Below are 26,918 nucleotides of genomic sequence, written 5' to 3'. Positions count from 1 at the left end.
GTTGCTCTCACTGATGCCAAGAGCCAGGCAGGGCTCTGCACAGCCCCAGCATCCAGGGAATGTAAGAGGGTGCATAAAGCCACTTAACCACCCCTACCTTGGGCATTCCCCAAGCAGCAGAGCTGGTTTCCATCGCCCCAGGGTTGGCAGTGGCATCTCTTTGCTCTGCTGAGTTGGGCCTGGTTACACTGAGTTCAGGTCTGGATTCTTTGGCCTGTTCTAGCACCAGGGCCCCAGGTGCTCCCCCAGAGCTGGGCGCAGTCCGATCCGGGGTTCTGGGTCTGACGTGCCCCCTTCCCCAGTCTCTCTTTCTCTTTCGAACTCGGGGTTCTTGAAATTTAGCAAGGAGAGGAAAGTGAAACCAGGGAGTCGGGGGCATATTTGCGGCTGATGAGCTCAGCTTGTGGTGGGCTCTGTGGGCTTAGCTGGCCCAGGGCCTCCGGGCTGTGAACAAGCTAGCTGACGGGGGGTGTGAAGCTTCCAGTTACTGTAAATGGGGGGAGAAAAAGGGGGGAAGGAGGAAGTTTAGAGGAGAGGAGGCAGGCAGGGGAAGGGGGAGGGGGAGGAGAAGGGGTGAGGAAAAGGAAGTAGGGGGAGGGGAGGGCATACTGGGGGAGGTGCAGGAGAGAGGAAGAGGAAGGCGTGGGGGAGGGAATCCAGGGGTGGAGGAGAGAAAACAAGTGATTTTAAAGAGCAGAAGTGGCTCAGCTCCTGTGGACCCCCCGTCCTGCCGTCGCTGGGGTGGGGGGGCTGCAGCCGGGTGTTCCTGTGAGAGACGGGGTGGAGCTAGGCCTTGCTTCTTGGCCCGAGTGTCCCCATCCCCTCAAACTGGAGACCCCCCCCCCAAATGTGAGCGCCCGCAAACTTCTGGGGTGTTTAAAATCAAAATTCCCCAATAGGCCAGGCCAAACACACGCCACTTCTACGATCCAGAGCTGGTGGCGCACCCTCCCCAAAGATATCACGGGTCTGTCCCTTGCTCCGGCCCTCGGCCTCGGTCCGGCCCCAGAGGGCTAGGCCATAGTTTCCTGCAAAAGTTTCCTCCTCCAAACGAGGTTGAAATCTTGTAAAACTTCACAGACCGATAATCCAGGTTCTCCCCCACCCCCACCCCAGTTCAGGTCAATAGAAATATTTCGGTTTCAAGAATTTTGAAATGTTTCATTTTGATTTTATCCCTTATTTGATTGAAAAGCAATTTTTTTCAACTCTAATTTGCTTACATTTTCAAAGAGGGAACCAGAATTTTCCTTGAGAAATTTTTCCCGTTGACGCAGAACCTTTTGACAACTTCAGAACTTTTTTCAACGGGTTTTTTTGTTTTTTTTAAAGTCGAAAACCTGTTTCACCTGTTTTTCTTAGCAGAGATCATTGTCAGAACCAACCCTTTCCCCTGAAACGTTTCGTAAGATGTATTTTGTCAGTGAAAAAAACCTTCTCCTGAAAAGTTCCCGTCTGGCTCTAGTCTCAAGCGATGTTAATGTGATGGCCACCATTTTGACTGCCACACTGGGGATAGACCTGGGAACCTCCAGAGCGTAAACTGATGCTGTGGCTTGCCCTAGCTCACGCTGTAATCGACTCATATCCTCTGTGGATCAGGGACCGACTGGGATCTGTAGTTACACGCTGACACGGGGGGATTAGGCTACGATTTTGGAGACTAAGCATGACCAGAGCCGGTTGGTCCTTGGGATGAGAGACGAGTGGGGGTGCGTTAAAGTATTTCCTCCCTGTAGCCTCTTCAGCACCAACCCGCAACCAGGGCTTCTCGGTGCTTGTCCCTTTCCTCATCTGAACAACACCAAAACACAGACTTCAACCGACGCTTCCTCTCAAGCTTGACTGTTGCTTTTTATAAAACCTCCTCAGCTCCTAACCTTAATTTTCTCTGGGATGCACATGCCTTTTCATACTCCCAGGCTGGAATTAGTAGGACCCCTCTGCTCTGGAAGCAAGTGTGAGTCGGCAGAAATAGTGCTGCGTTTCTGAGCTGTGAGAGTGGTGCAAAGGCTCCACCTCTCTGTGCAGGGACGTGGCATCGGGGTGAGTCAGCAAAAGTAGCTCTACCTCTCCACATGAAGCTCTTGGCATTGGGGTGAATTGGCAGAGATATCGCTCAGCATGGTCCTGGCATCGGGGTGTGTCAGCAGAAGTCGCCCTGCATCTCTGCGAAGGGTCTTGGTACTTGACAGCTGGACATTCAAACCCTTCGATACTCCTGAGCCGCAATAAAAGTACCCACCTGTCCTGGCTGCCAGGGTGAATCAGGAGAAATAGCTCTACCTCGCCACACAGGGTTCCAAACCTTGATGTCCCTGGGCTGTCCAGCTTTCCTTGTGTGCTTTGAAACATAAATCTTGTTTTTTCCCCTTTAACAATGCCATACACACACGCACGATTTGTTACGCAAACCTTAATCCTGGACCATTTGCTTAGAATGGCAAAAAGGCTATTTTATGAATCTGTACTGCCAAGATAATTTCTGGAGGCTTTTGCATCTTTGGGATAAAGGCCATTCAAGGAACAGCCATAGTAGCGGGGTTGATGTGATGAACCACTGCAGCTGGATAGCTGCAAAGACAGTCCACCAGTAGATCTTCTCTCCTGACAGCTTCCTGCCTCGGGAGGAGGGATGGAGACCCTATCAAAATTCCCAGCCTGCTCTCATGGCAGACATGTTGAGGCATTAAAAAGCCTGTAGCATCATGGCTGAAATGTAAGATCTGTCCAAGTATGTGTCATAGGTCCCATTCTGCAGCAGCCAACGTGTGACCCTCCGCAGAAGCAGGTGTTTGGAGGAATGGTTGGCTGTGGTGATCTGGAATCTTTATATCTAGGTCTCCAATTTACTGGCAGAGGGCTAGGGAATGAAATTCATCACCAGAGATTTTCAGATGGGGAGGGACCATTCGATCATCTAGTCTGCTCTCCTGCATAACACCCGGCCATCCACTCGTGACCTGTGTTGAGCTCCTAGTCAAACTGGAGCCAGATCTCCAAAGATCTGGGCTCCACTTAGGCACCGGAAGAGGTGACCAGGTTTTCAGCAGAGCTCAGCTCAGATCTCCGCTGAATCTCAGAGGATGAGCTCCCAGGCCATGTGTTGTGCCTTCTGCTCTTTACGCAAAACAGCCGTGTGGGCATAACCAAATAACCTATTGTGTTCACTGCATATATACAAACACACAAGGCCCAGCTCCGGCCACACCGCTTGCTCTGGTTGGTTTCTGGTGGCTTCTAAAACACGGAACATAGTGTGCACCATCAGAGGGTTCCCTCAGTATTTAAAGGGATACCACCCTATTCCTGTACACCACAGGAAAGTGCGCATCTTCTGGCAAACTTTTGAAGGGGGCAGGAATGCCAGGAGACCCGGAAGGTTAAGGATGACTCCCAAGATTATAAGATGGGAAAGCAGGTTCATGAAGCTATTATGGGTATTACAGTAACATCTAGAGATGCTGACCAAGATCAGGGCTTCATTGTGGGGGTGTAGTACACACATGAGGCAGCACCTGCCCCACAGGGTTTATAGTCTAAAGGTGGGAGGGGAAACTGAGGCACGGCAAGGAGAAGAGATTTGCCCAGCATCACTTAGTAAACTAGTGGAAGAGCTGGGAATGGAACGCATGTTTACTAAGTCCTACCTTGGTGCCCTATCCACTAGTCTAGACTGCCACTCGAGGTAAGACGGAGCCAGCTTGCTGATGGGGCCGGCGTGAGAGAGAAAGTTGGCAGGAAGGGGACAATTGTGGTTAAAGTGTGAAACGGCCTAACCACCATGGGAGAGGGCGTGGCCTGGGGAGGGAGACGAGACAAGATGCCCAGGGGTGGGGCTGGTGCAACACATGTTGTTTAGGGGTTGGGGACACCAGGATAGTGGGGCAGACGACCAAGGAGGTTGCAGTGCCCAAGGCTGAGGTCAAGGAAGAGGGTCTCCTGAGGGATTTGAGGTCGGCAAATGGAAGAGGATATGTCCCTTTGCCACTGTCCATTCTGCAAGTGATGGTGCCCCATTCTGCAGCCTTCAGGCCTTCCAAGAGCAGGTCCCCTGGGAGAGTTGGTAGCTTTGACCGGCTACAGTGAAGGTCCGAAGCTTAGCTGTTTCAGCAGCTCCATGTGGGTTTTGCATTCAGAGCATGTGCAGGCCAGGAGCCTAAGCCATCTCTTCTGGGAGCAACTAGCAGACGCAAATCTCAGGCCAGTTTTGAATGTCTCACGGATTACACCTAACCACTGAGACCTCACAATGCTTTGGAGACACATCTCAGTCTATTTCAATGATGGTGACTAAAACAGGACTCAGACTTGGGCCTTATCTATGGTGGGATTTTAAGCCACCGGTGTAGCTACACTGGTGCAGCATAGAGGGGCCTTAAAGCGGGTGGAAACAGCCTCCCTGAGAATCTCCCCACAGAGGGGACCAGTGTGGAACTTGTAAGAGCCCTACAGCTACTGTGTTCCCAGCCTCACAGCCAGAATACACTGCACGACAGCTATTTTCAGCTTCCTAGTGAAGCAGAGGAAGAATTAGAACAGCCTTGAGGCTGCTCTAAATGACCCCAGTGGCCAGGCAGGGCCTCAGAATGCAGGACTGGGAAGGGGTTGATAGCCCCCCTAGCCTTTTCGCTGCCCCCAGGCAGTCCCAGAGGCACAGCTTCTGGGAGGTATTTAGGCACCTAACTCCTATTGATTTCAGTGGAAGTTAGGAGCTCAAATACCTCTGATGGTCTGGGCCCAAGTCTCTGGGAATGAGCGTGTTTCTCTGTTCTAGTAATTACCCTGGGGAAGTTTTATGGCCTGTTTTAAACAGGAGATCAGATGAATTCTTCCATCAACCTAGTGTTGTCTACATTAGGGGTTAGGTCGGTTAACTTCACCATTCAAGGGGGGTAGATTTTTCACACCCCTGCGCTACGTAGCTGGGTCAACCGAAGTGTTTAGTGTAGACCAGGCCATAGGCTTGGAGTTAGTGAAAACAAAGCGTCATATTTATTACACTAAGGGCAAATCTAATCCAACACGGAGCTGGACGTATTAAAGAAACAGGTTTATGCAGCGAAACTGCTCATCTCACCCTATCTGTGTCACTCTGTCTTAAGCTTCTTCATTTGCAAATTTTGTGCCATGACCTGGCTGTGCCTGATGTAACTTCCCAGCACCAGCCTTTGCTGTTTGGGTGGCTGGAACGGCTTGCGGTGTCCCGCACCTTCTCTGAGGAATCTCCCCCCACCCCCCCGGAGCCCACCTTCTGTCTGACCCTCCAACTCCCTGTCCCCTGGGACTGCCCTGTCACCATTCCCAGATCCCCCCTCTCGAGATCTGCTCTCCCCCTGACGAACCCCGCACAGAGGCTTCCAAGAGAGGGACTGAGCTGAGGGCTCAAGCGGATGAGCTGGCTCGTAGCAGGCTCATGTCCTGGGGATTGAGCGGTGGGACACGATGCTGCTTTACTGGTGGCCACCAGTCCCAGCACAGAGGAGGCACTGGTGAGGAAAAGGCCTGCCGTCCCCAATTTATTATCATGTATCTGTAACGCAGCAGCCCCTGGGCCCCCAGTCAGGGATCAGGGACCTCTGGGGCTGCCACAGACACGTGGCCATAAAAGGGAAGTCCCTGCCCCAATGAGCTCGCAGATTAAACATCAACTCCTGTTTCCTTTTCAGTTCCTGTGTCTCAAGAACATCCGCACCTTCCTCTCCACCTGCTGCGATAAATTCGGCCTGCGCAAGAACGAGCTCTTTGAAGTCTTCGATCTCTTCGACGTACGGGATTTCGGGAAGGTCAGCCTTTGATTGGTTGGATTATTGATTGGTATCTATTTGGTGCCCGTCATTGTGGCATCTGGGCAACTCACAGTCTTTAATGCATTTTTCCATGGAACCCCATTGCATAGCAGGGAAATGCTAATATCCCTGTGTTAAGATGGGGAAACTGAGGCACAGAGTGGCTAAATGACTTGCCCATGGTTCCCCAGGAAGTCGGTGGCAGAGCAGGGAATGGCTCCCCCAGTCTTGTTCTCAACTCTGAGATGGTCTGTGGAGAATTGGGTGATCGGATGTCCCGATTTTTTGGTCTTTTTCTTATATAGGTTCCTATTACTGCCACCCCGTCCCGATTTTTCACATTTGTTGTCTGGTCACCCTAGTGGGGAAATTGAGGCTCAAAGAGGGGAAGTGTCTTGACAAAGGGCCGCACAGCGCATCAGCAGTAAAGCCAAGAATCCTTGCGCCTAGTGTCCCTCTCTAACCACTAAACCACACTTATTCTCAGAGCTGGTGATGAACCCACAAGACCTGGCTCCCAACCCAATGCCGCCTCCTCCCCCCCCAACCACTAGACACCACTACCCTCCCAGGGCTGGCAATAGAACCCAGGTGTCCTGACGCCCAGCCTCCCTGCTCTAACCACTAGGCATCACTGCCTTCCCCTCCTCCTCTCCTAGAGCTGGAGAAAGAACTCAAGAGCCCTGGCTCCTGGGTGCCCCCCTGCTCTGACCACTAGCCTCCACCCCCGTCCCAGAGCTGTGGATAGAACCCAGGAGTCCTGACTCCCATCCGCTCCGTGCCTTGCTCTAATGTACACCCCGCTGCTGTTTAGACAGTGTACAGTATAACCATTGCCCATATCAGAATAAATGGCCACGTTGTGTGTTTAGGTTTCAGAGTAGCAGCCGTGTTAGTCTGTATTCGCAAAAAGAACAGGAGGACTTGTGGCACCTTAGAGACTAACCAATTTATTTGAGCATAAGCTTTCGTGCGCTACAGCTCACTTCATCGGATGCATACAGTGGAAAATATAGTGGGGAGATTTTATATACACGGAGAATATGAAACAATGGGTGTCACCATACATACTGTAACCAGAGTGATCAGGAAAGGAGAGCTATTTCCAGCAGGAGAGCGGAGGGGGGGTGGGGGTGGCGGGGGGGGTGGGGGTGGGGGACCTTTTGTAGTGATAATCAAGGTGGGCCATTTCCAGCAGTTGACAAGAACAGTAGGAGGGGAAATAAACAAGGGGAAATAGTTTTACTTTGTGTAATGACCCATCCACTCCCAGTCTTTATTCAAGCCTAAGTTAATTGTACCCAGTTTGCAAATTAATTCCAATTCAGCAGTCTCTCCTTGGAGTCTGTTTTTGAAGTTTTTTTGTTGAAGAATTGCCACTTTTAGGTCTGTAAGCGAGTGACCAAAGAGATTGAAGTGTTCTCCAACTGGTTTTTGAACGTTATAATTCTTGACGTCTGATTTGTGTCCATTTATTCTTTTACGTAGAGACTGTCCAGTTTGGCCAATGTACATGGCAGGGGGCATTGCTGGCACTTGATGGCATATATCACATTGGTAGATGTGCAGGTGAACGAGCCTCTGATAGTGTGGCTGATGTGATTAGGTTCTATGATGGTGTCCCCTGAATAGATCTGTGGACACAGTTGGCAACGGGCTTTGTTGCAAGGATAGGTTCCTGGGTTAGTGTTTCTGTGGTGTGGTGTGTGGTTGCTGGTGAATATTTGCTTCATGTTGGGGGGCTGTCTGTAAGGAAGGACTGGCCTGTCTCCCAAGATCTGTGAGAGATCTGTGTGTTTAGCGTGCCATAGTGAGACCCATTGCCCCAATCTTGCCTCTCCCCCCTCCACCCACACCAGAGAAGTGGAACCTCTTTTTGGTTTTTTCAGTTTCTTTTTACACCTGAGGTTTCTCAAATAGTTTCAGAAAGAGTCAGAGTCCTCCCAAACCCAGCTCCCCTGCCCCCTAACCCCAGCCTCAATGAGTCACTGCTAGCATTTAGCAAGTGCCGTAATGAGTGGTTGACAAGCTGTGAACCGATTTGGTGAAAAATATCAACATGTCAACATGGATCGAAACAGACCCATTTGCACAAAAATATTTGTGAATTTTTGTGGATGACTTTTGTGTGTGAAAATGTGAAACGTTGGTGGACATGTTAGCGACCAATTGTGCGATAATGGTGAAAATTGTCATGAAAATATTAGTGAAAATTTTCTTGAAAACTTTAGTGGTTTTGGGGAAAAGTGCATACAGATTTTGGGGAAAATATTAATGAAAATCTTCAAGAAATACTAGTGAGTTAGGGGGACAATATTTGGGGGGGAAAAAAGGGGGAAAGTGAAAATATTGATGAATTTGGGGGTGAAAATTTTAGTGACATTTTTACCAAAATTGTCATTAACATTTTTTTTCAAAATAATTGTCCAACGTTTTATTGCATTTTTTTCCTTTACTGAAAAATTTCGTATTAAAATGGTAAACAAAAGATCTGAAAAAGAACACCAAATGGAGCATTATTATTGTTTTTAAATCTCGTGATGTGTAAGCCAATCTGGCTCCCGATTTTTGAATGCTTGGGGCTGGCCATAATGAATTTATCATTGCAGCCAAGGCCATTGCAAGGCTGGGACTTTCCGGCTGAGCCTTCAAGGAGAGCCACTTGCCTCCTAAAGCAGTACGGTCTAGTGGCTAGAGCAGTGGACTAACCCTCACGAGATGTGGGTTCTATTCCTGACTCTGTGAGACCTTGAAGATGTGACAATTGCTCTGTGCCTCAGTTTCCCCAACTATAAAATGGGGTTAATGGCTCACTGTTGTAAAGTGCTTTGAGTATGTATCTGTTGGACAATAAATCTTCTCCCTTTAGGGCAGGGGGGTCTCACAACAACTCTCATTGGTGGCTGCACTGACACTCTCCCCCTAAAATACTTAATTAACTCTAGGAAAAACAGTTAACTATGCACAGAGTCACACCCAGATCACTGTAATTTATATTTCTAGGGATTTTTGGCAGACTCAATAACAAAAATAATGCCTCCCCCTTCCGCCCCCTCATCCGGGGCTTAATGGGTCCGGGGGCTTGCTGTGAAAAGTGGCATTAGCATAGTTCAGGTTTCAGAGGAGCAGCCGTGTTAGTCTGCATCCTCAAAAAGAGCAGAAGGACTTGTGGCACCTTAGAGACGAACAAATTTATTTGAGCATAAGCTTTCGTGAGCTACAGCTCACTTCATCGGATGCATTCAGTGGAAAATACAGTGGGGAGATTTATATACACAGAGAACATGAAACAATGGGTGTTACCATACACACTGTAATGAGAGTGATCAGGAAAGGTGAGCTATTTCCAGCAGGAGAGCGGGGGGTGGTGGTGGCGGGGGGGACCTTTTGTAGTGATAATCAAGGTGGGCCATTTCCAGCAGTTGACAAGAACGTCTGAGGAAGGGTCGGGGCGGCGGGGGGGGGGGGAATAAACACGGGGAAATAGTTTTACTTTGTGTAATGACCCATCCACTCCCAGTCTTTATTCAAGCCTAAGTTAATTGTATCCAGTTTGCAAATTAATTCCAATTCAGCAGTCTCTCCTTGGAGTCTGTCTTTGAATTTTTTTTGTTGAAGAATTGCCACTTTTAGGTCTGTAATCAAGTGACCAAAGAGATCGAAGTGTTTTCCGACTGGTTTTTGAATGTTATAATTCTTGATGTCTGATTTGTGTCCATTTATTCTTTTACGTAGAGACTGTCCAGTTTGGCCAATGTACATGGCAGAGGGGCATTGCTGGCACTTGATGGCATATATCACATTGGTAGATGTGCAGCTGAACGAGCCTCTGGTAGTGTGGCTGATGTGATTAGGCCCTATGATGGTGTCCCCTGAATAGATATGTGGACACAGTTGGCAACGGGCTTTGTTGGAAGGACAGGTTCCTGGGTTAGTGGTTCTGTTGTGTGGTGTGTGGTTGCTGGTGAGTATTTGCTTCAGGTTGGGGGGCTGTCTGTAAGCAAGGACTGGCCAAGATCTGTGAGAGTGATGGGTCGTCCTTCAGGATAGGTTTTAGATCCTTGATGATGCGTTGGAGAGGTTTTAGTTGGGGGCTGAAGGTGATGGCTAGTGGCGTTCTGTTATTTTCTTTGTTAGGCCTGTCCTGTAGTAGGTGACTTCTGGGTACTCTTCTGGCTCTGTCAATCTGTTTCTTCACTTCCGCAGGTGGGTATTGTAGTTGTAAGAATGCTTGATAGAGATCTTGTAGGTGTTTGTCTCTGTCTGAGGGGTTGGAGCAAATGCGGTTGTATCGTAGAGCTTGGCTGTAGACAATGGATCGTGTGGTGTGGTCTGGATGAAAGCTGGAGGCACGTAGGTAGTCATAGCGGTCAGTAGGTTTCCAGTAGAATCTCCGATAATGTCACGGCAGACCTGGTGGCTGAACTTTGTGACTTTGTCCTCACCCATAACTATTTCACATTTGGGGACAATGTACACCTTCAGATCAGCGGCACTGCTATGGGTACCCGCATGGCCCCACAGGATGCCAACATTTGTATGGCTGACTTAGAACAACCCTTCCTCAGCTCTCGTCCCCTAATGCCCCTACTCTACTTGCGCTACATTGATGCCATCTTCATCATCTGGACCCATGCAAAAAAAGCCATGGAGGAATTCCACCATGATTTCAACAATTTCCATCCTACCATCAACCTCAGCCTGGACCAGTCCACACAAGAGATCTACTTCCTGGACACTTCGGTGCTAATAAGCGATGGTCACATAAACACCACCCTATACCACTCTCCTGCTGGTAATAGCTCACCTTACCTGATCACTCTCGTTACAGTGTGTATGGTGACACCCATTGTTTCATGTTCTCTGTGTATATAAATCTCCCCACTGCATTTTCCACTGAATGCATCCGATGAAGTGAGCTGTAGCTCACAAAAGCTTATGCTCAAATAAATTTGTTCGTCTCTAAGGTGCCACAAGTCCTCCTTTTCTTTTTGTATATTAGTTAATGTCACAGCACAGTTAGAAGCTACCTGGGAGGCTATGAAAAGCGGTAAGTGATGTTAACAAACATACAAGTATCACTTTTCACAGATAGCTAGTAAGTCTGCTGTGAAAAGGGATACTTGCATGTTTGTTAATATCACTTTTCTCAGCAAGCCCCAGGACCCATTAAGCCCTGGATTGGGGGGATGGGGGAGCTGAAAGGGGAGGCAGCGGGGGCCCAGGGCAATGCGGGGGATGGATGCGAGGCCAGGAAGGTAGCAGGGTCTGGGGAGGAGGAGTGATGAGCCCCACTGTCGTGTGGCCAGAGCCAGGACCCAGTGTCTGCTGCCATGTGGCTAGGGCCAGGGCCCAGTGCCCGCAGCCAGAACCTGGAGCTGGGGACAGGAACCGCGTGGCCGGAGCCAGGGATCGGAGCTTGCTGCTGTGCGGCTGGAGTCTGGGACTAGAGCCAGGGGTCAGCGCCTGCTGCCACCCAGCTGGAACCAGGGGCCGGAGGCTGAAGCCCGACAGCTGGAGGCCAGGGCCGCGTGGTCAGAGCCGGGGGGCTCAGAACCCGCTGCCCCGCGGTCGGAGACCGGGGCTGCATGGCCAGGTTCCTGGAGTCCCACCACTGGAGCCTGTCGCCCAAACCCCCTCCCTCCAACGTGGGTTAAGAACTCACCTTGCTCCTGCAGCATTGTTCCCCACCTGTCTCCAGAGTCGGGGCGGGGCGGCGCATCCAGGAGCAACAAAGGTGGGGGGGGGTTTGCAATGCTTTGCCCCCCCATCACCACCCAGGAGGCCTTCGTGGCCTCACATAAAGCCCCTGGTGGCCGCATGCAGCCATGGTGGCTGCATTTGAGAAACGTAAACAAACCGGCCCTGCCCGCCAGGGGCTTTCCCTGCACAAGTGGCCGAACAAGTTTGGGAACCCCTGCTTTAGGGAGTGTCAACCTTTCCCCAAGAAAAGCTGACTTGCTAGCCCTCCTGATCCCACTGGGTATGTCTACACTGCACAGGAAGCCCAGGTCTGTGGGATCCAGGCTTGTGGACTCAGTGTTTCCCAGCCCGAGCTTGACTGTCCACACTGCATCGTAAGCCAGTTGCTGGACTCGGCTCACACGGCATGACACAGGCTTTCCAACTCGGATCTGTGGCTTGAGCTGCGTCCACACAGTAAAATGACAGGGCTTGGACCCAAGTCACCGCAGGACTTGGGCTGTGACCCAGCCCCCTAAAAGGGGTCTAGGTGTGGAGTGCTTGCTGACCCGGGACAGGCTGATTTGTGCATAGACGAAAGGGGGGCTTGGGCTCAAACCTGAATCAGAGCCCAGGCTTGGGGTACGTCTACACTGTGATTATAAAACCCCGGGCAGCAAGTCTCAGAGCCTGGCCCAGCTGACTCGGGCTTGTGGGGCTCGGGCGGTGGGGCTAGAAATAGCAGTGTAGACGCTCAGGCTGGACCCGGGGTTCTGAGACCCGCCCCCAACCCGAGCTCAAATAACTACACTGTAATTTGCCAGCCCTGCAATCCCGAGTCAACTGACCTGGGCCAGCCTCGGCTGTGCCATGGGTCTATGACTACAGTGTAAACATGCCAGAATGTACAGTGTAGACAACATACCCACAGATCCAGAAGAAAAATACCGTCTATTAAAGGGCTCTTTAATCAATTGAAGAAAGAATCAGCCAGAACCAGCGGCTGGAAGGGAAAAGCCAGACTCATTCAAATTAGAAACAAGGCACCAATTTTAAACAGTGAGGGGGTGGGAATCATTGACAGAAACTCCCCAGGGAAGTGGTGGATTCTCCATCTCTTGAGGTCTTCAAATAAGGAAGTGGTTGGGCTCAAGACACGGTGACGGGGTGAAATTCTCCAGCCTGAGCTCTACGGGAGCTTCGATTAGATGCTTGAATGGTCTCGTCTGGTCCCAAAATCTGTGGATCTGCGAAGGCCGCGTTCTCACTGCACGTGAGACGCGCCTGCTGTGTCTCTGAGGCTCTGGTGCTGCAGCCCGTGTGTGGTTTTTCTTTTAGATCTCGCATCCTGTCGAGGTTGGGCCGCTCGCTCAGTTTCTGTTCTGCTGGGGCGTGGAAGAGGAGCTGGGGCCGACAGCTTTCTCTGGCTTTCACAGAGCTGAATGGTTGGGTGCGGGTGTCACGTAGTGGCCGCGTGCTACGATGCTGCTGTACGTCATGGGGGACGAAGGCTTTATGGTGACAGGGGTGGAGGCTCAAACTTCAGAGCTGAGACTCGGGGACGGGGTGGTGCAATGGTTAGAGCACTTGCTGCCCAGCTGCTCTAACGGCCCTGCTTTGCTACAGGCTTCCAGTGTGACCTTGGGCAGATCTCTCTGTGCATCTGCTCCCCTAGCTATCAGATGGGGATCATAGCACTGCCTTATCTCCCTGGATGGTGTGAGGATTAATACAGATTAAAGAGAGTCAGGTGCTCAGATATTGTGATATTTGGGGCCATAAAGGTCTGATAGTATGAGGCAGTGTGGTCTAGTGGTTAGACCAGTGAACTGGGAGACCTGTGTTCTAGTGCTAGCTTTGCCGGTGACTGTGGGCAAATCATATTGCCTCCCCATGACTCAGTTTTCCCCTCTGTAAAATGGGGATAACAAACCTGGCTTCCTTTGCAAAGAGCTTTGAGATGAAAAGCGCTAGATGATGCTATTATTGCTATAGGTCATCCTCTGACACCAGTGCAACGGCGGAAATGCCATTTCCTGTTGGCAGTATAGGGCCTATGACACACACACACACAGTTGACCCAGTTCTGATTCCATCCAGGAAGGGGCTGGGGTGCACGTGTAATCAGCGTGTGTTATGTGTTCCCCGTTCTGTGCCTGAGCCACAGAGACAGTGGGTTGGTTAGAGCCGCAATGAAGCTGCTTGTGGAGCGGAAGCTGGAGAGACTCATGCTGAAAGCTGTGGAGATCCCCTGGTTCAGTGTGTCCTGGGCTGTCTACTCAGCAAGCTGTCTCCTATTTGCCTGGCATTTCCAACTGTGGATGGATGGTCTCCTTACCTATGTGCCACAGTCCAGCATTTGTTAGTTTTGGACTAATAGCTGCTTCTGGGTTCTCTCCCCAGCTTTGAGAGGGGAGTGTAGTGTTTAGAACAGGGTGGGCTAGGAGTCAGGACTCCTGGGTTCTAAATCCAGTTCTGGGAGGGGAGTGGCATCTAGTGGTTAGAGCAGGGTGCCTGGGAGTCTGGATTCTATTCCCATTTTTGCCACTGACTCACTGCACGACTTTAAGCACATTGCTTCCTCGCCCCCACCTCCTGTGCCTCAGTTTCCCCCTTTATACTATACAGCTTCTCTGTGTGACCTTGGGCAAATCTCTGTGCCTCAATTCCCATCTGTACAATGGGCACAACAGCCCTGCTCTGCCATCCAGGGGTGTTGTGAGAGTAAATGCAGTAAAGATTGTGAGGTGCTCGGACATGACAGGGGTGGGGGACAGATAAGCACCTAGGGAAGAGAACTAGTAGTTTACTGGGCTTTGGGGAGATAACATAGGAACTGCCAGGCTGAAAAAGTTCTTTGGGGCAGGGACTGTCTCTTTTGTCTATGTTTGTACAGCACCTAGCACAATTAGCACCTGATCTATGACTGGGGTTTCTAGCATTACCGTAATACACCTAATAAATAATGTACAGTGCCTAGCAAAATGGGGTCCTGGTGCAGAAATAGGGTTTCTAGCACTGCCATAATAAACCTAATAAATAACAATAATAGTCAGACTCAGAATCCATCTAGTCCCCTATTCTGCCTCAGACAGTGGCCAGCACCACATGCTGCAGAGACTCAGGTGGGATAATCTCCCCTCAGGAAAATCTTCTCTTAATCCCCAATTAGTGAGGGGTTGTTTTGTGCCCTGATGCGTTTCTCTCTCTTCCAAAACATTTAACATTTGCTGGTCTAACGATGGATCTCCTTGCTGTCCAGGTAAACAGCCAATTCCCCTTTGAATCTTGGCGAATTCTTGGCCATGGCAGTGTCCTGTGGCAATGAGTTCCACCGGCTAATCACCCGTGTTGTGGAAAAAGCACTTCCTTTGCCACTGTTCAGTTTCATTCAAAGGGGCCACTTGTGCTGGTAGCCCGACAGGGCAACTAAAAGCTCCCCCTCTGTTTTCTCTAGTTGTCAGACTTGATCAAATTTGTCCCTTCTGGTTTTATAATCTATGAATTCCTTATTCTGTATCTATCCGTATATTTGTCTCCTGTTCGCTTCAATCTCTCTTCATAGGAGAGTTCTTCCAGGCTCCTGATCATTCCCATCGCCCATCTCTGAAGCCCCCCATCCATGCACTAGGCTTCATGGTCAGTGCTAGTAAATCCACCTCCCTGCTGCCTCCCAGTGACTTTTGTGACAGTGACACCCTCCCCGGAGCTGTCTCCCATGAACTCTGCTGAGCAGGGAAAAGGGAAAGGCTCCCCTGGCACGCCCGAGAGCGTGTCAAATAGTCTTGGCCAAGGAGGAAGTGGAGAGTTTTGTGCTTCCTCCCAGACAGGCCAGTCTGAGGTGACATAACCTGCACCGCAGATCAAATGGCCCGAGATATCCCACAGAGCTTATCACTGCCTCTTTCTCCACCCTGCCCTGCCCCCTTTAAGAGGCTTTAAGGTGCCTGTGGACCATTGAGTGCCCAAGCACACCCACACCCTCCCTGGCCCCCTTGTGGCCTTGACTGGAGTAGGGTGCCACCTTTCTAATGGCTGGTAACCGGACCCCCAAGGCCCCGCCTCTTTCCACAAAGCCCCGCCCTGCTCCACCTCTCCCCCCCCTGCAAAAAGCAGGACCTCAGGGCTTGTCAAATGGCACCCGGACACACAAGCTGAAACCTGGACTGTCCGGTTGGCAGCCCTAGATTGGAGTCACTTGGGGCTTTGGCTCATGAGGCAGCCATCTTGGAGAGCCATCCGGAGCCATGGAGCGAGTTAGGCCCCACCGTACGCACCCCCCAAAACTCACTTCCCTTGCTCCCCAGCCAGCCCCGACGCTCCAGCTCTGTCTTAGGGAAGAAGGCAGGCGGTCAGCGCCGCAACCTTTGCCTGGCAGGATCAGCGCACTGGGCACCGTCTGCAGGGCTGCCATGTCACGCTGCGGCCCAGCGACATGGTTCTGGGTCTGGAATAGTCCCTTAGTGTCACCTCGGTGTTGCTGGATCGAGCCGAGAATTATTATTTATCGTGATTACGTCCATGCCTGGGAGCCCCAGTCTCGGACCGAGACCTGATGTGCCAGGTACTGTACAAACACAGAGCAAAGAGAAGGTCTTTGTTCCACAGCGCTCACAATTCAAGTAACCCTAAATGGAACGGTGCTGCTGCATGTCTGGGCCTGGAGAACTGCCCCAGAGTTCGGGGACAAGGTCGGGAGCATTTCCTGCCACTGAACTGCTGGGTGACCTTGGGCAAGTCGCTTCCCCCCTTGGGTCTCTGTTTCTGCGCCTACCCTTTGTCTATTTAGATTATAAACTCTTCAGGGCAGGGACTGTCTCTTACTGTGTCTGTGCAGCGGCCAGCACAATGGGGCCCTGATCTCGGTCGAGGTCTGTGCAGCTCCCGGCACAACGGGGTCCTGATCTCGGACAGGGTCTGTGCAGCGCCCGGCACAATGGGGTCCTGATCTTGGTCGGGGTCTGTGCAGCGCCTAGCACAAGGGGGCCCTGATCTTGGTCGGGGTCTGTGCAGCGCCCAGCAAAATGGGGCCCTGATCTCAGTCAGGGTCTCTGCAGCGCCCAGAACAATGGGGCCCTGATCTTGGTGGGGGGGGTCTGTGCAGTGCCCAGAACAATGTGGGGTGGGGGGGACGACTGATCTCACTTAGGGATCTGTAGGTGCTACTGTAACACGAATAAATAATAACACTAATAAATAACAGTTCTTGAGAAGTGAGTGGGTGTCCCCACCTGGCCTCTGAGTAGCTCCGGCGTTGGTTTTGTGGTGCTTTCACCATCACAGCAGCAGGGGGCACTCTGGAAGCAGGAGTTTAACATAGATTTATATTGCCCCTTTCAATCCAAAGATCCCAAAGTCCTTAAAATCATGTGTACAGAAGAAGCCCAAGAATGTGAATGTCTTGGGTTAGTGGGGAGCACCCAAAGCCCCCAGATAATTGGTGTGCTGTTTGTAGCGATATATGGTGCTTGAAAGAAGATCTGTGTCCAGGAGGGTTCTCCTTATCTGTTTGCAGAGACAGCTGCTGGGCAGCTTCTGTTCTGTGTTGCAGTCCAGGTGCCGGGTGTTACAAAGGGGCTTTGTGTGTGAGAGACCCTGCATCTCTGAGTACATGTTCATCTCGCTTTCATGGAGACTTTACATTGGTTCTTTCTTACTCTCCAGAATAAAAGCTCCCTGGACAGAGACATTCCTGGTTTTTTCTTTTTGTACTTTGGGAAAGCCACACATTTGGGGATTGAGGTCAGCTGGCCCAGCAGGCTTTGGGGCTGGGAAAATCCTGGGAAGATCCCCAGCCTGCTGCTCATTTTAACCCAGGGCATGGAAACCCCTCGGGTTTAGCACCAAGGGGCCATATTTGCTGAGCATTCAGCAGCTCCCCCGGCAGTGGGAGTCTCCATTGCGCTCAATGGGTGGTTTCAGAGTAGCAGCCGTGTTAGTCTGTATCCGTAAAAAGAAAAGGAGTACTTGTGGCACCTTAGAGATTAAGAAATTTATTAGAGCATCTCACAGGGCAACGCTGCATTCCCAGAGCCTCGGGGAGTTCCAATCCGGGTTCTATGGGTCCAATCCACCCTCGCTACAGTTCTGTTGCCATCCCTGCAATTGTCCATCTTGTCCCCTGATGTAGCACGCCCCTCTCTCCCCTTACAGGTGATCGAGACCTTGTCGATTCTCTCATGGACTCAGATAGCTCAATCCAAAGGGATCATGTAAGTATGGATGGTGACGCACCCCGGTTGAGTGCTACAGCAAGGAATTTGAATATGCATGAGAGGGGTGGCTTCATTTCTCTTTGGAATGTGCTGGTGGATGGGATAATCAGCCTGGTAGTTCATTAATATCACCTGGCCTCTCCTTGCTGGGAAGGATCCTAGTTTATGGTCCAAATCAGGCAGCCTACATGGGTCTAGAATCCACGAGCCAGGGATCCAGAGTCCTGCACTGGGTGATATCGAGGGTAGGAATTTTCCAGCAAATCATTTTTTCATCCGAAATGCTGATTCATTGACACCAAAACTGGCCGTGAAAGAGGGACAGGTTGGCCAAATTCTTCCTGACTCGGAAGAAAGTTTTGAGATGGTCAGAATGTGTCGTTTGGACATTTTCAAAATGGAAAAATCCCGGTTCTCCAGTTGGAAACAACTTTTCGTTGGGAGATTGAAGCTAATTAGATGGGTAAAAAAAAAAAGGATTTAAAAAAAAGAGAATAAATTGGCCAGTCTGAACAAAACTGGGGTTGAAAAGATGGAAATGAAACATTTCAGTGCACCAGAAATGAAAAAAAAATTAGTTTTCTCAGTGCGGGACTAGTTTCAAGATTGCAGCCTTTTGCCCCCAATTCAATATGGAAAAAAATTTCAACTCTGATTCGCAGGACGGGAAAACCGTTCCCAACCAAACCCTATCTGAGGGCCTAGTCCTACCTCCTAGACCTTCCCATCAATTAGAAGTTATCAGCTGTGGTGGTCATGTGGTTAGTAAATGGCCACCTTGGTTGATTGTGACATCTGTCCAAGTTTGCCCACGGACAGTCTCTTGAGTGACCCCTTCTAGCTGATCAGCTCCATGAGAGGGGCAGGGATGCAGGCAGCCCTGTGCCGCTGGGACATGGGGGCAGCCAGGGTAAAACTGAGGGGAGAAAAGGCCAGAGAGACGAACCCTCCTGGAGAGGAGACGGTCGCGAACGAGGCTTGCCCGCTTTATAACCTGATCATGAGCTGGCTCCATCCTCTTTCAGCCCCTTCCCCACTGAGGACAGCGTCGCGGACAATGACATTTACGGCGACCTTTCGGATCAGATTGAGTAAGTGCCCCCTGCGTCTCCACCAAAAGCCATAGGGTGTGACCTGGAGAGAGCATTGGCTTGGCAGTCGAAAGGGTCCTGTTCCCTGCTTTTCCACTGGGCGACTCTGCCTCTGTAAAATGGAGGCCACGCTCTTGACTTTGTCTTGCCTGTTTATTCTGCAAAATCTTCGGGGCAGGGACTTTCTCATTACGCGTCTGTGCAGTGGCCCCCATGGTGCTTAATATGTAATGAAAAAGGTGCTGGGACTCAAGTCATTTTTTTAGATTCATAACGGATGCGGCAAGCCCGGAGGTGCCGGGGCTCTGCACTGCCAAGCCCGGAGGTGCCGGGGCTAAGCACTGCCAAGCCCGGAGGTGCCGGGGCTCTGCACTGCCAAGCACTGGCCCAGCACAGGGGGGGCCCCGAACTTGGTTGGGGTCTGTGGAGCGCCTGGAACAATGAGGGCCCTGATCTCACTTGGAGTCTGTGAGGTGTCTGGCACAACGAGGGCCCCCATCTTTCTGGGGAGTCTGTGCAGTGCCCGAGACAACAGGCCCTGATCTCAGTTGGGGTCTGTGCAGCGCCTGGCAAAATGGGGGCCCTGATCTCAGTCAGGGTCCGTGCAGAGGGTTGCCTACTTTCTAATAGCACAAAACCGAACACCCTTGCCTTGCCCCTTCTCTGAGGCCCTGCCCCTTCTCTGAGGCCCTGCCCCCCCTCACTCCATCCCCCCTCCCTCTGTTGCTCGCTCTCCCCCACCCTCGCTCACTCCTTTTCACCAGGCTGGGGCAGGGGGTTGGGGTGTGGGAGGGGGTAAGGGGTGCGGGCTCCGGGTGGTGCTCACCTCAGGTGACTCCCAGAAGTGGCTACATGTCCCTCGGCTCCTAGGTGGAGGTGCGGCCAGGCGGCTCTGTGCACTGCCCCCGTCCACCGCAGGTGCTGCTCCCACAGCTCCCATTGGCCGCAGTTCCCGGCCAATGGGAGCTGTGGAGCTGGCACTCAGGGTGGGGGCACCACACAGAGCCCCCCTGGCAGACCCTACGTCTAGGGGCCATAGGGACATGCGTGAAGCAAGGTAAGAAGCCTGCCAGCCCTGCCAACCGGACCTTTAATGGCCCGGTCAGTGGTGCTGACCGGAGCTGCCAGAGTCCCTTTTTGACCAGGTGTTCCGGTCAAAATCTGGACACCTGGCAACCCTAGCAACACCTGGCACAATGGGGGCCCTGATCTCCATCCAGGTCTGTGCAGCACCTGGCACAATGGGGCCCTGATCTCAGTTGGGGTCTGTACAGATATTAATCATTGGGTGCTGAGGAACCCTTGGGGGAGCTCATCACTTCTGAGAATCAGACCACTTATTTAGGTGCCTAAATATTGAATTTTGGCCTGTGAGTTGGAACATCTGGACTGTTCTGCAAGATAAGGGTTCAGACCCGGTGCAGGGCACTGAGCTTCCTTCTCGCTCTCAACTCCCCAGTGACACGGTGGAGGAAGATGACGACCTGTACGACTGCGTGGAGAATGAGGAGGCAGAAGGAGATGAAATCTATGAAGACCTGATGAGGTCGGAGCCGGTTGTCATGCCAGTAAGTAACAGGAAGGGTACGTTTCTGAGTCCCTGCTGCTGGAGTGGGATGTACCCCGAAGGTGGCTCGAGGTATTCAGCATGTGGAGATATCCTAGGACTCCTGGGTTTCATTCTCTGGGGAGGGGAATGTGAGCTAGTGGTCAAACCAAGGGCTGGGAGTCAGGACTTCTGGGTTCTGTTCCCAGCTCTGGTAGAGGAGTAGGATGTAGAGGTTAGAGGAGGAGGAGGGGATGGCAGTCAGGACTCCTGGGTTCCATTCCCAGCTCTGGAAGGGGAGTGGAGCCTAGGGGGTAGAGCAGAGAGGAGTGGGAGTCAGTACTCCTGGGCTTTGTTCCCAGCTTGGGAAGAGAGCTGGAGTCTAGCGGTTAGAGTAGAGGGGGCTTTGAGTCTGGACCCCTGGGTTCGATTACGAGCTTGGGGAGGGCTGTGGGGTCTCCAGCTGGGCATCTGGCCTCAGGGGTTAAGGTTACTGAATGGCAGGTATCTGCACTGTGTCTTCCTGCAGCAGAAGATGACAGAGCTGGATAAGCGGAACTGCTGCCTTCAAGAAATCAGACAGACGGAGGAGAAATACACAGACACACTAGAATCAATCTACCAGGTATGATAGGTGGGCGGCCCACCAGTCCTGCCATCTCTGCTGGCCACTCGGCCCGCTGGGGGTGCAGACAGTCCCCCTGTGACATAGGCAGAGGTATGGCTGCGATGATTTAGTTGGGGATTAGGTCCTGCTTTGAGCAGGGAGTTGGACGAGAACCTCCTCAGGTCCCTTCCAACCCTGATAGTCTATGATTCTATGATTCTATGACATGGTGAACAAGGGGCTCATCTTAGTTTGGCTTCCCCTGCCCCCTTAATGGGAGGGCTTTGTGGGCGGCAGGAGCTGGGGGGACACCCTTGAAAAGGCCAGGTTGGCATGAAAGAGGGTCAGAGCCCATGTGGGCAAAGGTCACCGTGGTGCTACTTGAGGCGGTGACTACAGAGTGTATAGCCCTTCCTAGCCCTTTAGTGACTGCACCATATGTAGCCGTGTAAAAGCATTCTACCACCTACAGCTCAAGCAACAGAACGATGAGCTTTTAGCTCCATATGCTGCAGGTTCAGTCCCCAGAGACAACCTCCCCACCATGGGGGATGAGTCCGCTAGTTCTCACCGTACCTAAGGAGAAGAGGAACTTTCCCCTAGAGCCGGTAGAAAAATGCCGGGGGTTCTGCAAAACGTTTAATTGAGAACACAGTTTTCAGTGACCAATTTTGATTTTACATCAAAAACCTGAAATGTTTTTGATGAAAAAATGAAAAGAAACGAAACCACCTCCAAGAGATTTGGTCTAAAGCTGGACGTTTTTCAGTTTTCTGACCCAAAAAAGAAAAATCAAAAATGTTGGAGGAAGGCAGACGCTTTCTGTGAAAATGTCAATGCTCCAATTTTCCATCCACAAAATTTGAACAGAAAAGTTTGGACCAACCTTTAACTCCTGGATCACTTTAACCTTCAAGCATAGAGACATAGAATGATTCCAAGCCTACAAAGGCCCATGGTGATCATCTAGTCTGACCTCCTGAATGACACAGGCCAAAGAGCTTCCTCAAAATAATTCCTAGAGTAGATCTTTTACAAAAACATCCAATTTTGATTTAAAAAGTGATGGGAGAATCCACCACAACTCTTGGTCAATTGTTTCAATGGTTAATTACCCTCCCCGTTAAAAGTTTACACCTTGTTTCCAAGATCATGTTAGACCTTTTTCTGCTTGACAGAAGAGCCCGTTATCTAATATTTGTTTCCCATGTCAGTACTTACTCACATCACCCCTTAACCTTCTCTTTGTTAAGCTAAATGGATTGAGCTCACTTTAACTTTAGATTGAGCGAAGCTTTAACTCCTGGACTACTTTAACCTTCAACCTTTAGCGTACACATTTGACCTTGAACCCCTGAATTGCAGAGGTGTATGTTTTACCCTCTCCAGGAGGGTGGTCCCTTTAAATGACAATGCTGTTTCCTTTCCCACTACCCAATCTGCGCCAGCGACCCTCGCTCCCTTGGGTATGTTCCATGAAAATCCAGCCAGGGTTTGTCTGTGGAATCTGGCCCCAAGCCGTGTGATTCAGACAGGTCTGTCCTGTTTGACTACTCCCCGTTGTGTGTTTGCAGCACTTTATGAAGCCCCTGCAGAGATTTCTAAGGCTGGAGGACATGGAGAACATTTTCATCAACATCGAGGTAAGTTACTCTCTTCTTCATATACCTCTCCTGACTCAAACTGAGCTCCGTCCTGGAAACCCGGGCTAAATACCACCCATCAATCCACCTTCCCTGTTTAGGGGACTGTGTGACTCAGAAGTTCAGTATGTGCTATATATCCCCACATTCTAGTGGCTGTTCCACAAAGTGTATAACAACCTGCTACTGCTAGCAGCTAATGGAGTTGCTCCTTTAGCTCAAAAGGCAGCAGCCTGTGCTGAATGCCCTGGATCCAAATTTCATTGGCAATCCATGCAGGGGTAGTTATGAATGTCACACTGTCTCCTGCAGTAGGTCATGGGTAGGTTCCTAGAACTGAAAGGCTCTGGTAGGGGAGTGTGGCTTACTGGTTAGGGTGAGCCAGCTTAGTAGTCAGAACTTGTGGGTTCTATTCCTGGCTCTAGGAAGGAGTCTGGTCTAGGGGTTAGATCAAGAAGGATTGGTAGTCAGGACTCCTGGGTTCTATTCCTTGCTGTGGGTCTATTGGTTAGATCAAGATGGATTGTTTGTCAGGACTCCTGGATTCTCTTTCTGGTCCTGGATAGGACTGAGGCCTGATTGTTACAACCAGGGGATCTCATTAACACAACTGGGGGGTCTGGCCCATTGACTTCAGTGGGGCCACACCCATTTGCACCCGCCGGGGATCTGGCCCCACTGATATTTTTGTTCTGTGTGTGTACAGCACCCAGTACAATGGGTTCCTGCTCTGTAAGTGGGGACTGGGCAAATTTCACATCAGCTGTTAGCCCAGGAAGCCCATGTCCTGGTGGGTTCCACAGTCTAATCTTGGGGTCTAGATCTAAGTCCGCCTCCCCTGGGCCTCCAGCATGGGACTTGTGGTGCACGTGATGTTTCTGTACAGCCCATAGCTGGTGACTGAGCTAGTTGTAGCAGGTTGAGTGGCTCTGAGCTGACCTCCCCCCCAACACGCTCCTAGGACCTCGTGAAGGTGCATCGATTCTTTTTGGATGACCTGAAGAACGTCCTGTCCTTCAGCAATGCCCAGAACCTCTACCAGATCTTTATCAAGTACAAGGAAAGGTGAGGCTTGTCTGGAAAGGTGATGGTGGGGAGAAGAACCCCTGGGAAGGGGTGGAGGAGCTTCCCCGAGTGGGGTCACTTGGGTATGCTCCATAGCCACATGTTCTTCCCCGTCCCCCTCCACCCAGACCCCCTTGCTGGGGGGAGGGTCAGTTCCCCTTTTTCCTTCCTGCCCTGAGAGCTCAGTGTCTAGAAGAATCCGTGGAGATGTCCCCTTCTGTCCACCCCCTCACCCCACTTCTGTATTCCCTGCCCACATGGTGCCCCCCCCCCCGCCGAGCAAGAAAGCTAAGCCCACCTTGTGGGCGCTCTCTTCGCACTTGGAGAGCAGAGGAGGGACAAGGGAGTCAGGGCACAGCTGGTACCAGTGTTCCCCACTCTCCATTCCCAGGATACGGGGCTCCCAGCACCTCTTTCCCGAGTTCCCACCTTTCTTTTTTCCCCTTGGCTATGAGTGGAGACGGGAAGAAGACAAGCCCAGGGTCCTTTCCAGACTAGGCCAGGGCCAGCTCTCCCTCCCCTCCCCCGGCTCATGGCCATACTTCCTTTTGCCCTCCCAGGTTCCTGCTCTATGGCAGATACTGCAGTCAGGTGGAAGCAGCCAGCCGGTGTCTGGACCAAGTGGCTGGTGCCAGCATGGACGTGAGGATGAAGCTGGAGGTCAGGGCCATGGTTCTGTATCATCCTAGCCACTCACCACTCCCCATCCATCTTCTAACAACAGCCCCACTCCCCACATCCCTCCGTGCTAACAGGAACCCCCTAAGCAGGAATGGGCTGGGGACATCAGAGGACACGGAAGAAGTGTCAGGGTCAGGGGGTTCAGAGGGCACATCAGGAGGTGCCAGGTTTGGGAGGTTCAGATGGCACAGCAGGAGGTGCCATGGGGTCAGGGGGGTTCAGAGAGCATGGCAGGAGGTGCCAGGGTTGGGGGGTTCAGAGAATGTGGCAGGAGGTGCCAGGGTCAGGGGGTTCAGAGGGCATGGCAGGAGGTGCCATGGGGCCAGGGGGGTTTGGAGAGCACGGCATGAGGTGCCATGGGATCAGGGGGGTTCAGAGGGCACGGCAGGAGGTGCCAGGGTTGGGGGGTTCAGAGGGCATGGCAGGAGGTGCCATGGGGCCAGGGGGGTTCAGAGGGCACGGCAGGAGGTGCCATGGGGTCGGGGGGCTCAGAGAACATGGCAGGAGGTTGCCAGGGTCAGGGGGTTCAGAGGGCATGGCAGGAGGTGCCATGGGGTCACAGGGGTGGATGGGTTCCATAGTCCTGGCTCAGTCAGGAGCTAGCTGGGGCCCTATGGCTGTCCCATCACATAGGACTGGCCCTAGTCTCTGTGGGACCTTCTGGCCAGCCCTCAGCACACTGGGCATTTCCCCCGCCAATGCCCCTTCCTGTCGTGCAGGAATGCTCCCAACGAGCCAACAATGGGCGCTTCACCCTGCGTGACCTGCTGATGGTGCCCATGCAACGGGTGCTGAAATACCATCTGCTTCTGCAGGTAAGGACCCTTGGCGGGAAGCTGGGGGTGGGCACGAAGGGCCCTGGTCAACGGGGGTGGGGGTAGTCTGTGCAGAAGGGTCACAGGTTGGGAGTCAGGACACCTGGGTTCTATTTTCAGCTCAGGGAGTGGAGTGGGGTATTGTGGGCTAAAGCAGGGGGTAGCCTGGGGATCAGGACTCCTGGCTATTCCTGGCTGTGCCGTTGGCCTGCTGTGTGACCATAGGCAAGTCCTTTCCCCGCTCAGTGCCTCAGTTTCTCTCTATAAAATAGGCAGAACAATGACCACCATCAGAAAGAAAGCCCTATAGGTTTTTGGCATGGTATAATCCCCATCAGTGCCAGCTGGGTCTGGCCAGCTCTTCCATCAAAGCCTGGGGTCAGCTTCAGACTAGGAAGTCTGCTCTTTGGGGCAGGAGCCGTCTTTATGTTCTCTTTGAGGGGTCCTGAGCCATGACTGGGGCACCTAGGTGCTACCGTAATACCCCTAATAAATCACATACAGCGCCCAGCACTATATGGGTTCCTGGCTCTGCCCCATGATGCTTCGCTCTGTGGAGCTGGGGAACCTGGAACCCTCTGCTGGAGGAGCCAGAAATGCCTTTGAGTCAGTCAAATCCATCCCGGTTAATTTCCTCTCTCCAGGAGCTGGTGAAACATACGGTGGAGCCCACAGAAAAGGAGAACTTGCGGCTGGCACTGGATGCCATGCGGGTGAGGCTGGCTCTCCGTCTCTTGGGTGCCGCCAACTTTCGGGATGGTCGTGAGGGTCTCTCAGTGTTTTGGTCGCCAGACTTGGGCTGGAACAAAACGCTCCAGGGCCTGGTGGGTGGGTGTGCGCATCAGAGGGGCTTATGCTTGTGGGGTGAGGGTAGGAAAGTTCCTGTGTAAGGCTGGGTGGAAGAGGGACTTTCCTCCCAGGGGAAATTCTGACACTGCAAGTACGGGGGAGGGAGAGGGGGATGGGGACCATCGCCCTGAGCCTGAAATTTTCCTGAGAATGGAAATGCTGAAAAATTTTGATTCGGAACATCTCAGTGACTCGAGGGCTTGTGGAGACATGGAAATGGACCGAAATAGCTTATTCTGGAATAATTACCTAATAACAAAATTCTAGGATAATTATTTTAAAATGGAGTAATAATAAAAAAAATCGATTCCAGAATAATTATTTTATACCAATAAAATAAACATAGTAATGAAAACAATAATTATAAGTAGCTACTCTGGAATAATTATTAAATAAATGACATCATAGTAATAATTATAAATAGCTCTTCTGGAATAATTATAAAATATAATAATAACAATAATAATAAAAAATAATAACTGTAATAATAATTAATAATAATTTCACTATTCCAGAATAGTTCTTTTGGTATAAGTCCCAGTGTGGATACTCTTATTCTGGAAGATGAATGCCTTTTCCAGTTTAGCTTAATGCACTTTGGAAGTGGATTTATTCCGGAATAGCTACTTCTGAAAATGTTTAAGCGTAGACACACCTTAAATATAATATAATATATAATACAGGGGCACCAGAACGGGGGGGACCAGGGGGTCATGGCCCCCCCACTTTTCACTGGCTGTAAGGGCAAGTGATGGGGGGGGCGAAGAGGAGCGAGCGGGGGGCAGGGTCACTGCAGGGAAGAGGCAGTGTGGAAGCAGAGGATCTGGGGAAGAGGCGGGGGGGACGCCTTGGGGAGAAGGGGCAGTGTGGGGGCAGGGCTTGGGGGGGGTGATGGGGCACAGGAGTGCGGGGCCACGGTTCGGGTGCCTGTGGCC

At 51.5% G+C, this 26,918-nt stretch overlaps 1 protein-coding gene across 3 annotated transcripts in view; it reads left to right on the top strand.

Moving 5' to 3' along the window:
• VAV1 (vav guanine nucleotide exchange factor 1) overlaps positions 1–26,918 on the top strand; it is a 58,263-nt gene that overhangs the window by 11,044 nt on the left and 20,301 nt on the right. For all 3 annotated transcript variants that reach the window (XM_074935731.1, XM_074935730.1, XM_074935729.1), the window contains exons 2-11: positions 5,670–5,786; positions 17,625–17,683; positions 18,712–18,777; positions 20,237–20,345; positions 20,853–20,948; positions 22,505–22,573; positions 23,535–23,638; positions 24,199–24,298; positions 25,039–25,134; positions 25,779–25,847. In XM_074935731.1, the coding sequence (XP_074791832.1) occupies positions 5,670–5,786; positions 17,625–17,683; positions 18,712–18,777; positions 20,237–20,345; positions 20,853–20,948; positions 22,505–22,573; positions 23,535–23,638; positions 24,199–24,298; positions 25,039–25,134; positions 25,779–25,847 (885 nt within the window). The remainder of the gene's footprint in view (positions 1–5,669; positions 5,787–17,624; positions 17,684–18,711; positions 18,778–20,236; positions 20,346–20,852; positions 20,949–22,504; positions 22,574–23,534; positions 23,639–24,198; positions 24,299–25,038; positions 25,135–25,778; positions 25,848–26,918) is intronic.

Source organism: Natator depressus, chromosome 20 (genome assembly GCF_965152275.1).
Source record: "Natator depressus isolate rNatDep1 chromosome 20, rNatDep2.hap1, whole genome shotgun sequence".
Taxonomy (NCBI): Eukaryota; Metazoa; Chordata; order Testudines; family Cheloniidae; genus Natator; species Natator depressus.
Note: the sequence above shows the minus strand (reverse complement) of the source record. Positions and strands in the feature narration are given on the sequence as shown.